The sequence below is a fragment of the Mustela lutreola genome, chromosome 2 (genome assembly GCF_030435805.1).
Source record: "Mustela lutreola isolate mMusLut2 chromosome 2, mMusLut2.pri, whole genome shotgun sequence".
Classification (NCBI taxonomy): domain Eukaryota; kingdom Metazoa; phylum Chordata; class Mammalia; order Carnivora; family Mustelidae; genus Mustela; species Mustela lutreola.
In genome coordinates, this window is record NC_081291.1 from 131,654,463 (window position 1) to 131,667,370 (window position 12,908).

The window sequence follows — 12,908 nt, forward strand, 5'->3', positions numbered from 1 at the left end:
TTGAGCCCAAGGAATAAGAATCCTGAAGAACTGGAATGTCTATTTTTTTAAAGGTGGTCACACTCAAAGTGGCAACCGCCCTCACTACCACCACCACTTGCTCTTTGACTAGGATGAATTATGATCTAAAAGGTTTTGCCAAAAAATCTGATTTTACCTTATAAACTATTTACAAATTATTACCAAAAATGGGGTGTGTCTTGTTACCCAAGAGGAAGAATAATAGAAATGATACTATCTTTGTTTCTGGGTAAGTTTTCTTCTCCTGGCATGTTCTAGGTGGTATATGATATTCTGGAACACACCATCTATACCCACATTGTTCACATTTACCTATGCCTTTTCCCCTTCCCTTCTGTTTTGCTTATTCAAGCCTAACCTTTCCTCATGACCGAGGTTTGGTTTTCTATGATGCCTTCACTGGCTCTCTTACTGGAGTATTCACAATTACTCCCTGTTTTCAGGAGGCATGCCTTTTATGAAGTAGATCAGATCCATGGATATTCAACTAAAAATACAATGTAAGACTCTAAAAGGTCTGTGTTATTAAAAAACAGGCCATGGTATTACTGAAGTTCACAGAGGAAGGATTCCCAGAGGAAGGCATGGGAAACAGGCAGAAGAACAGGGTAGAGATTTCTGTAGGCTCACAGTTTCTTGCACACAGCTTCAAGATGGGGCTGTGGGCTTCCGGCGCTGATCCTGTGGGAGAAATCCTAAAAGCTCCTGATGGGCTGAAGTATTTAGTGGTGATTGCATTTTCTCATATGTTTTGCAAAATGTGATTGATGGTCAGAATGCAAAATGAATAGCCTGTTTTAGAAATTTTAGGGAATGATATTGCTTTGCATTACAACACAGAAATAAAAGAAGCTAGCCCTGGGCCTTTGATATTCAACTCTTGTAAAGTGTCATTTAAATGAACTAGTGAAATCCTCTTAAGGTAAATAACTAGATTCAGGAGTAGTTTTCTTTCATTCATCAAAATCTAGATTCTGTAATGTCAGGAGGCTAAATAAAGACTAGAACTAAACCATCATATATATGACTATATAAAATGCTATGTTTTTTTTTTTTTTACCCTCTTTCTCTAACATATTTTGAGTACTTTTTGAGCCTTCTCGCTTCATGTACAGAGAAAATTATTTTTTTAAAGATTTAATTTATTTGACAGAGAGAGACAGAGAGAGAGAGAGACAGCACAAACAGGGGGAGCAACAGGCAGAGAGAGAGAGAAGCAGGCTCTCTGCTGAGCAGGGAGCCTTATGGGGGTCTCAATCCCAGGACCCTGGGATCATGACCTAAGCTGAAGGCAGACACTTAACTGATTGAGCCACCCAGGCGCCCCATCAGGTAGAGATGTAGAGGGCAAATTATTGCCCAGGACTTGCTCAATCGACTACCCCTCCCATAGCGCAACGGCTCTCACAGACATGCACTATACACTCTGTGGCAATGGCCATTGTTAGTGTTGTTATATTTCCTTCTGCAGTAATTCTTCTGGGGGTTCCCGGAAGGTCGGAAAGACACATAAAGCAAATATGAACCTGTATGCAAAACTTGTGAGAACTGTTGCTATATATGAAAGGAGGAGATTGTAAAAGGTTAAGATGTTTCCAATGTAATTGGAGTAGAGCAATTGGACTAGAGCAATTCCAATGTAATTGGCTAGAGCAATCCTTGTAAAAACCAAAGGTACAATTCCATATCTTCTGTCTAAAACTCTACAATGACTTGCCATTGCTGTCAGATTAAAATCTCCAGACTTCACAAGACCTCCAGGCTGCTGCGCCAGCTGACCTCCTGCGGCATGAACATCTCCCTGGCTGACTTTTCTCCACCAGCTGACCTTCCGCAGGTTCCTCAGGTCAACCTCACTCTTTCCCACTCCGGCGTCCAACCAGAGGAGGCCCTCTCAGTGTAGAACGCTCTTCCTTCGCTCTTCCCCTGTCTCATGTCTCCTCCCTTCTCTGCTTCCGCTTAAACGTTACTTCTCCACAAGTTGCTCCCTAGCTCACACAGTCTGAACTTTTCCTCCCAGTCTGACCTCCAAGCACACATTAATATTTAATTAGTAATACCTACCGACATTTGTAACCTATATCTGCTCTGGATAGGACAGTAAGTTCCACATGGAAAGACCAGGGTCGTCTTCATTTTTCATCTATTTTGTTACCATACCATACTGCCTGGTACACTGCCTTGCTACCGTTTTGTGTGTATCTTTTGAGGAAGCGAATAAACATTGTTCAGGGGAATGAATAACTGGGATGCCAGCAGGAGACTTCCTACATCTCTCAGAGAGGGAAGTAAACTTGGTTTCCATGTCCCCAGTTCTGTGATCTGTGAGAATCCAATAAACTCCCCAGGATTTCTGGCAGTCCGCAGAGACTTTTGTCTTCATTTACTCTCTGCATTCAGCTCTTGGGCTTGTGCAAGCAGTTTCTTTTTTGTGCTCTATCTGCTTATGCTGAAAATGTGGCCTTTTTCACCGGTCTCCATGTAAAATCCTCACACAGAACTCATAGGTATTTTGTGAGTTTTTCATCCATCATTTCTCCTGTCTTTCCCTCTCTCCCTTCTCGCCTTTGTTTCTCTGATTTTCATCTCTCTTCCTCCATGGTTTGCCAAAGCTCCATCTTTTCTTCCTTTTATTATGCAGAGCACATAAATTCCCCCTAGCTCTTATGTCCAAACACAGACTCAACTTTTTGCTCAGCAGAAGAAAAAGGCTTTCTTTGTATCATGATTTATCATACTTCAATACACATGTCATCAGTCAAAGCAACTGTACTCTTGTATACATAGACACCTTTTTTCTTCTTTAGAAAAGGCTACTTTAAAAAGTATGGATGTAATTTTCTTTTTTTTTTTTTAATTTATTGGAGAGAGAGAATGATAGAGCATGAGACGGGGGAGTGTCAGAGGGAGGAGTAGACTCCCTGATGAGCAGGGAGCCTGATGCTGGACTCGATCCTGGGACTCCAGGGTCATGACCTGAGCTGAAGGCAGTTGCCCAACAAAGCGAGCTACCCAGGTACTCTGTAATTTTCATTTAAATATTTTATTTATTTATTTGAAAGAAAGAGAGTGAGTGAGTCGGGGAAGGGGCAGAGGGAGAGAAGCCTCAAACAGACTGCCCGCTGAGTGGGGAGCCCAACAAGGGGCTTGACCCCATAACCCATGAGATCATGACCTGAGCCAGAATGGAGTCAACCTTCACTGACTGAGCCACCCAGTCACCCCTAGATGTAATTTTCGTTTAATTTCCTATTAAGAACTTGAAGAATGTAATGAGTTATGTCACATGACCAGCAGCAGTCACTTCCTATTATTTTCCCAGGAACTAACTCCTGGGGGTAGGGGGACTGGCACTGCCCAGAGAATCACAGGTGCCTTCATTCTGACAATCACAGATGCTGCCACATGCATTCCTGTGGGTCTCTGGGGAAAAGGCTAAGAACATAGAGAAAGAGAACAAGCAGTGTAATATACTCATGTACAAATGGAGAAAGAAAAATTTGTCTTTCTATTAGAATGGAGACCAGGTAATTAAAATCTCTGTGGTCTGCAGACCCAGAAAGAGTCACCAGCATGCTTCTATCTTGGATGGCATAATCATTCCTGTGGGTGGCGAGGGCAGTGGCGGGTGGGGAAGGTTACTGATGCAGCTAGTTAAAATGATGGTCACTGAAAAACCAATAACAAGTGTTGGGTCCGTAATCAAATGAGTGAGACTGATATAGAACGAAGGTCAAGCAAAGCTTTATTTCACGCCAAGCATCAAGAATCAAACCAACTGTTCAGGGCCACCTCTTACAAAGAGAGTGATCCCTCCCTGCCTTACAGACTAACTTTTATAGAGCAAAGGCCATGTGGTTGAGCCTGGCCACACGCAGGTGGCCAATGATGCACACAGAGAAAACTGCACAGTCATGCTAGGTCACACACAGGCGGCCAGTTGAATTACAATTCACCTCATAGTAGCTATTAGAACTAGCTGATCACCTGGGTCAGAATTGGCGCCCAAAAGGCATCCATAAGGCGGGGCCCACACTCCTTGGTAGCTAAGGAGAGAGTATGCGTGCCCCACTAATTGGGTGTCTCCACCTGGCCCGACTCATCCCTGCATCTGGGGTCTGTTACCTCTACCTGACCTGACTCACCCTTGTATTTGGGCTGTTATCTCTACCTGACCTGACTCACCCTTGTATTTGGGCTCTGTTATCTGGGACTGGTCGGCCATATTTTACTGGTTTCCTGGACTTGGTTTTAAGAAGGTTCCTCTGGGTGGGGGGCAGGGTCAGTTTAAGTTTTACTGCATAAACAACAAAATCACTGTTTAACCGGATGGAATTGCTCTGGCTAAATAGACCCTTACACAAAGTTCACATGCAAAATTTACATTGTTCCTTAAACTCAAATGCTCACATTGTCATAGCTACTTAAACATCTTTGTTGTGTAACTATTGCAAACCCTAATGAGAAACAAATGGCACCTTCTATTTTGAAAAATGGGAAGAAAATGTAGGAAAAAAAAAATGCCATATATTTTTAACTAGGAATGAATGCAGCTAAGTCTGTGTTAAATGTCCCAAGGTATTTTGCATTATCAAAGATCGATGAAGTCAGTCAAACAACAGTTTTTGTTTTGGTTTTGGTTTGTTGGTTCTTTAGAAGTGTATAGTATTACATTTAAAAATAAACTGCGGGAGCGGGGGACATCTGGACGTCTCAGTCGTTAAGCATTTGCCTCCAGCTGAGGTCATGGTCCCAGAGTCACAAAATCGAGCCCCATGTCGGACTCCCTGCTTGGCAGGGAGACTGCCTCTCCCTCTCCTGGTTACCCTACTTGTGTCTCTCTCTCGCTGCCTCTCTCTGTCAAATAAATAAATAAAATCTTTAAAAAATAAAAAAAATTCTAAAAATAAATTAAGAAAAATGTGACTTTCAGTTTAACTTGAATAAATACAGCTGTTGAGATGATTTTAGTAACCATTTTAATTGGCATTTTATCATAATTGGCTGATTATTATAAAACTGCACTTATATCTCCTTCTCTATCTAACCACCCACACCATTCCAGATACTAATAGAGAAACTTGGTTTCTTATTGACTTTTTTCTTTTCTGTTAAACCTGAAGATACCATGCAAAGGAGAAGGAAAGGAAAAAGAAAAACAAAGGGCTAGGAAAGAAAGAAACTGGCAACATCGGTGGAAATCTATACTGTTAATTTATATGTAGTAAGTTTTTTGAATTCTTACAGCAAGATTTTCCAAAGCTAAGGAAGAGGTCATCTTATATTCATTTCAACAAATTGATTTTCAATATTTCTATGTTAATTTTGTATCAAAGATGTTTTTTTCTGATATATTTGAGAGAGATTTTTGTTTCATTTCCCATGCTGCCATGTTAGAAATCAAGGGTTTTGAAAATGCATATTTACCAATGAAACTGACATAAGGGAAGTATTTAGTTCCAGAGAGTCATACAACCACATTTATTTGATCCCAATCATATATATAGTTGAGTATGTCAAGTTGCAGGTCAAAATAGCTGGGCGTCTCAACACTAAGTCTAATTCATTTGTCTATTCATGCACTGGGTGCCTTCACTTCAGGGAAACATGAATAGGCCCTGGTCAAGGAGCTCTCAGTCTAGTAAGGGAGATAGAACAGGAGATAGTTAACTCTTATTCAATGTAGAGAGAGAGACAGTGGCGTGAAACCCACCAAAAACGTAAGTAGTATGGCAAGACTGGAGCCATCAAACAAAGCTTCATGCAACAAGCAGCAATAGACAAACATGGCAGTTCAGCAAAAAGCAGGAAAGTGCAAAGCATTAAGCAGTGAGCAGTTTAGTTTGCTGGAAATGATAAGCTGAGCAGAAAGCTGTGATTAGGATAAAAAGAGAAAAAGTTTATGAGGGTCTGATTATAGATGGTTGCCAGTGCTAGAAGTGTGTGCTTATATATCAGGAAATGCGTCACCCTTGAAGTTTTTTGAGTAGCACTGAAACACAATCAGATAGAGGCTTATGGAAGATCCTCAACACCCTAGCTAGTAATTTTGATAAACTACTTCACTGTGTTCTGACTCAAGTTTCTGCTCTATCTCAGAAACAATATTTGTCATCTTTCGTCCCATATGCAAGAGGTTCAAAAGAAAATCTGCTCATATCTTCTTTCAAGCTAATCACAAAAACTAAGAAAACACTTTTATTTAAAAAAAAAATGTATAAGGTAAATTTAAAAAGAGAAAGATATATTTTGATTTCAGTACTTGGCAGTTTTCTTTCCAGCAAGTGTACCTCCATTTAAAATGTAAAGGGAATGGTTAGTTCAAGGTATCATTTTTCAAATCTTTGATATTTTCTCATGAGAGACATAAAAAGCTTAAAAGTGTCATTGGCTTATATTAACACATTTTGTAAGGAAAAGGAAAAGAAAACAAAAACACTAGACAAAAAGCAGCAGTCAAGCAGTTCCATTAATTGCACTTTGTAACATAAACTCTTTTTTTCTTCATTGGGAATAGCTTGCCGGGGCCTAATGATTTATTTAAATGGAGGGATTTTTATAGGCCTAGCATATTAGGATACGTTATTAACTTCTATGTTCCAGGGATAAACAAGAGGCAGCACATCAAGTTTCCCAGGTAATACAAAATCTCCCCTTTTAATCACATGTTTAAAACCTTTGCGTTTCATAAGCATTCTTTATGCACAACACATAAATTGGTTTCTCACCCTATCAATTGCTTACCTCGTTAAAACATTTTAGGGAGAACACGTATAAAGGAGAATGCATCACAGTAATTTACCAGGAGTAAAGATGTCATTACCCTTTTACCAATTCTCCAGAGTATGACTTACTCTTATGGCAAAGATGATCTCCCCAGCCATCTGGGCAAGAGCACTCACTCCTTCCTTTCTGGCATCTGCCCCCATTCATAAGGTCCTCACCGCTCATACTGCAATTGTGTCTGAAGGTGTGATTTCCACCGACAGAACTATGATACCATCTTAGTTGGCCCATACTGTCTCCATCAATGAAAATGCAAATGAAACCCTTCATTTTTTTCAAAAAAATCCCCCCAAAAAAACAAAAAAGGAAAGAAAAAGATCCTTGGGCGTATTTCCTAAACAGTCTCAGAAAAAGACAACAGCAAAGCAATAGCAATCATATCTTTTAAAAAAGAGCTTAGAATACAGATCCTAAACAATATTTAGAAGGTTTAAAAGAGTAAAAAGGTAAAAAGAAATTACCATTGATTCCTGAACACAAAAGTAATTAATGTTTCCAGCACTTTGGTACTTTTCCTTCCAGGCTTGCACCATATACATATATATATATGCACGTATATACATATATATATATATGAGTGTGTGTGTGTGTGTGTGTGTGTGTATAAATGTTTTACTTATTTATTTGAGAGGGAGAGAGGGAGAAAGGGAGAGAGCATGAGCGCTGGGGAGGAGCAGAGAGAGAGGGAGAAGCAGACTCCTAGCTAAGCAGGGAGTCCAACATGGGGCTCAATCCTGGGACTCCAAGATTATGACCTGAGCCAAAGTCAGACACTTAACCGACTGAGCCACCCCGGTACCCCTCTTGCAGGGTTTTTTTAAATGCCAAGTTATTTTTTCTTCAAGTAAACCTTTTTTAGTGAAATTTAATATGCATGCAAACAAGTGCATAAAACTCAAGTTTACACTCCATACTTTTTTCTCCACGATGTAAATAACCCCTTGTAAATGGCACCCAAGTCAAGATATAGATCATTACCAACATTACAAAAACTCAAGGGTGAGCTGATGATTTCTTAATCATTAGCCTCACAAACTGAGCACTATCTTGATTTCTATCACTACAGATTATTTTTTTCTTATTTTTGAACTTCATATAAATGAACTTTATATAAAGCCATCTTTGGTATCAAACTTCTTTCATTCAGTAGAAATTTTGTGAAACTTACACACATTGTGTGCATGCTAGTTTATTTCTTAATGTCTGTGTAGTTTTCTATTGTATAAATGTACTATAATGTGATTTTCCTTTCTACTCTTCAGGGAAATTACTTTAATTTGAATGGAGAGATTTGATTTCAATTGTTTTAAGGAACTTTCCATTTCAAGTTTTGCTCCTATTTCTAGGTGGGTCTTTCAGACTTCCTAATGGAAAGCCTGTCACATTTAGCAAGGTCTCTACTCTGTTTCTCTTCTGACTTTGAGTAGCTAAAGAATCAGGATTTTTAATTAAGAAACAACATAGCATTTCCATTTTTATGCAGACACATTTGTTGATATTATTCTTGATAATTATAATTATTATTATGGACTGACCATAGCATAAAAATGTCTGCCATTTTAACCAGCTCTTTCTAGAGCAATCGTCCAGCTTTGATAGTGTTAAAATACCACAAATAGAGGGAGAACAAAAAGAGCAGTTCTGTTTTACAAAGAAAAGAAAAAAGAGGCAGCAGACGGCTGCAAACTGTTACTTTTGAGAGAGGGTATGCTAATTTATTTTGATCAGAAGTGATTTGATGCTTCAGTTCTGTTGCGTGGATGTATAAGAGAAACTGCTCCCATTTTTAAAGATATTTTTCTTGGTCCACTTCAGCATAATGAACAATTGCTTCTTGGCATTTTAATATGTAGAAAGAATCTAGATTTTAAGGCTATTCGAGGTAAATTTCAACTACATACTAGTGACTTTTAGTGGAGTTTTAATAGTTAGAAGAAGAACTACAAGGTCCCAATCCAATCTTTTCCCTGTTATGCTAATTTAAAGATAGTGTCCAGCTCTATTTCACTATATACCTTTTAACAGCCCCCTTTATTGTGCAAAAGGAAGACAAGTATAAGATGGTGAATTTGAAAGGAAGCAGTGAAGAAGTAACTTTGGCTCCACTTTTTTTGTTATCATGTTAAAGCATCCAATGATATTAAATATTGATAGTGAAATTGCCTATAAGAGAATTTATGAGAATAACCTAAAAATAAAGAGGTGAGTATAATGAAATAAAATCTTTAACTCACCAGTTTTGCTCAAAGCAGTTCTCCTCAAATACATGTTTCCTCACCCTCCTCATCTTCTTTATCTTCATGGGTGGGAGGCAGAGAGGTGGAGACATCATGAAGCCATTGAGGTGGGCTCTTGAATAGAAGGACTGGAAACCTTACAAATTCTAATTCTTCTTCTTCTTCTTCCAGCTCACCATCATCTAAGGCTAAGGGCACACAGAAAAATGCCTGAATTCACCATCCTGGTTAAAAGAAGGAAAAATGGAGTAGGGGTTGATGAGAGAAATTAGAGAGTTTGAACCAGACAGCCATTGGCAGTGACTGGAAGGTACAACTCTTTGAGAAGGCATTTTCGAAGACTTGTACATGCAGGTGAGAAGCAGCAAGCACCAAGTTGAAACCGCAGAAGATTGAACAAAGGGAAAAAGAAGAGCTCAGTCTGTGCAGACAGAAAGGGGAGGTCAGGTTGAGTTAAGGGTATGTGGTCTCCATTGTTCAAGAACAAGATGAGAGTTGAAGTAGTTTAGAAGAGATAATAACACAATTCTTCACAGCGACTTACACATGTAAGTTTTTCCATCACTTCCAATTCTGCAGCTTTCTCCGTAGTGATAATCCTATGTCCCCACTGAGTTCATACACAGCTGGTCACAGACTATGCTGACATGTAGACACTCAGCCACATCTAGGAAAATTTAAACAATGCCAGTTTTTAGGTGTTGAGAGATAAAATAGACATTATAAACTCACGGACATACTTGTATTCCCCTTGTCACCTTTGTTAGTCAATAACATGGTTTTGCCATATAGAAGACATTGTTCCCAAATTCTTCCTCAATTATACCCTGCCAATTATTTTTCTTCCACTCATTTCCAAGTTTAATATAGTTCATCTATATAGACAAGTTCTTCCTGAAACCTTGATTGCAAGATTTTGATGAAGAATTTACAACTTAAGAGAAAGTCAATGGTCTGAGTGTATCACTTTATAGAATGTTCATCACTCTTGAATTATTCAGTATCTATGGTGAAGCATTTATTTCATGTGTAATGCTGTACAAGGCTTGTAGAGAATTTTAAGATGGAAAAACCCCAGTCCTTGATCTCATTTGACTTACTGATGATGTGTGTCCACATCTGAACCCAGACTTTGGTCAATGCGTTAATGATACTAAAATATCATTTACCAAGCTGAGTTTCTAAGTTTTGCTTCAGATTTTGGATACCTTTTCCATTTGGATATGTGTACCCAAGTATGTACATTCACGCCATACAATCATCTCTTGGCTCACTGTATTTAAAAGCAGATGGTACGTGAAATTCAATTTTTTTTTTGGCCCCGTTAATTGGATGGAAGGTGGTAAATGGTAATATACTCTACTGTGTTTAGAATATATAGTTTTGTATTCTTTGCTGTAATCCGCATTGCAAGGCTGGGGAGCTTGGCTATCTATATGAAGAAACATATCTATCATTCTCAACAGAACGCAGTAATTTGTTTCTTTAAGCAAAGAAATACTATTCTCTCTGAGGCATTAAAACCTTCATACATAATTTTATTGTTATTGAAATGGATATCAATTCTCTAACCTTTACTTTTATTTTAAAAAACTTGGTTCAATTGGGGAGGGTATGTGCTTTGGTGAGTGCTGTGAAGTGTGTAAACCTGGTGATTCACAGACCTGTACCCCTGGGGATAAAAATATATGTTTATAAAAAATTAAAAATTAAAAAAAAAAACTTGGTTCAAAATAATGGTAATAATGATCATAAATGAAATTAAAAGGTTCTGTATTTAAGATAAACTTTAAGAAATAAATTAGAGCAATGACTTACATGAACCATTTTTTAAAAAATATTTTATTTATTTATTTGACAGACAGAGATCACAAGTAGGAAGAGAGGCAGGCAGAGAGAGAGAGAGAGAGAGGAGGAAGCAGGCTCCCCGCCGAACAGAGAGCCCGATGCGGGTCTCGATCCCAGAACCCTGGGACCATGACCCGAGCTGAAGGCAGAGGCTTTAACCCATTGAGCCACCCAGGCACCCCTGAACCATTCTTTTTTTTTTTTTTTTTAAAGATTTTATTTATTTATTTGACAGAGAGAAATTACAAGTACACTGAGAGGCAGGCAGAGAGAGAGAGAGAGAAGGAAGCAGGCTCCCTGCTGAGCAGAGAGCCCGATGCGGGACTCAATCCCAGGACCCTGAGATCATGACCTGAGCGGAAGGCAGGGGCTTAACCCACTGAGCCACCCAGGCGCCCCTGAACCATTCTTAATAGTATAAAAAAGGAGACTTGATACTACTCACTGAATTTCCCATGATACTTATATATCATATATATATCATATATTATCATATATCATACATAACATACATCATATATCACACATACATACATATCATCATATATCATATACATACATCTAAATCACACATATATATGATTAAGAAATCGTCTGAATAGTAAGTGAACCAATTTTAACAAATAAGTTAGAAGATTATAAAATGATTCATCTTAAAACTTACATTATCTAGATTAATATCAGATATGTAAAGGATTCCAGTATGGATTTGGACTGTGGCTCATGCATTGGCAATCCTTTTACTATGACTCCTTAATTAAAATGACTTTCAGGAACCAACTGTAATTCCAGTGAAGTTTGCCGTGAGTGATTCCTATGGCAGTGTGCTATGGCTTGCCCAAATCTCTCACTTGTCTATATGTATTAAATTAGGTAAAAGGGATTATGGGCCAATGAATATTATGATAATAATAACTACTTTTAGTGGAGTGATTTTTTGATGTCAATCACCATACTAGGCACTTTATATTTATTACTTTACTTGACTTACCCACTAATCCTATTATTGTCTTCACTTTACTGATGGGGACCTGAGGCTCAGACCAGTTAGGTCACCCAAGTTCACACAATAGTAAATGGTAGAACCACATAAAATCCAAGTGCCTTTAGTGTCAGAATCTTCCCTTTCTTCCCCTAACCCTTGGCCTCAGATATTCTTCCTGCATGGATTGGCCCGTCACATAATGATTTCATGTTAGATCTCAGGAATTTACCATAATATCTGCCACCATCAGAACTGATAAAGCGCTCCTGACATTGACATTTATAGCATCCTAAATAGCTGATGCAGAGTTGGGTACAGCAGGCTTCTCCACTCTCACATTCATCAGGGTCTGCAGAGAACAAGGACATTTCTATTATTTAAGAGTTAGGAGTTGAACCAACCAAGAGAAGTGCCCATAAGCCACACTTTCAAGTTACAACTGTTCTCCTAATCATTTTCTGTTTCTCAGGTTATGCAGTACAAACATCAAAGAAACTATAACACAAAAAGACTGAGGCCCAAATTTAGATTTATGGTTCTTGCATGCTTCTCCTATGCTTGTTGTTTATTTTTAAAATATGTAAATAATCTCCAAATGAAGAGAGGTATCTGCTATTTTCCCAGTTTAAAAAGCAATCTGACTGAATCAACAGAGAACCTGCAGAATAACAACAACAAAAACAACTTTAGAAGAGCAAAAAAATTCCATTTAGTGATCATTTCATAGCTGCAAAGAGGAGGTAGTCTTAGCCTTCGTAACGTGTTAGCTCTTCTAGAACTTCAGAAGAAAGAGCATTCCCAAGCAAAAGGAATCCATGAGATTGGCAAGAGAAGGGGTAACTACAATTCAGACAGAGGGCAGAAAATAACTGTAAATATCATATTTTAAATGATGGAATATTTCAGGGCATTTGCTTGAACTCTTTGATGATGCTTTGACTCGATGGATGAGTGGAGTCTGGGGGGTTTTAACATCACCAGTGACACCATTACCCCGGCATGTCCTATCAGATAAACACTTTTCTAAGTGA

The 12,908-nt window shown here is 38.5% G+C and overlaps 1 protein-coding gene across 1 annotated transcript in view; it reads right to left on the minus strand.

Annotated features, from left to right (window-relative positions):
• LOC131825591 (EGF-like and EMI domain-containing protein 1) overlaps nucleotides 1-12,908 on the minus strand; it is a gene marked incomplete at its 5' end in the record, with an annotated part of 304,549 nt that overhangs the window by 160,164 nt on the left and 131,477 nt on the right. The window contains 2 exon segments of the mRNA XM_059165052.1: nucleotides 9,042-9,232; nucleotides 12,107-12,223. Of these exon segments, the coding sequence (XP_059021035.1) occupies nucleotides 9,066-9,232; nucleotides 12,107-12,223 (284 nt within the window).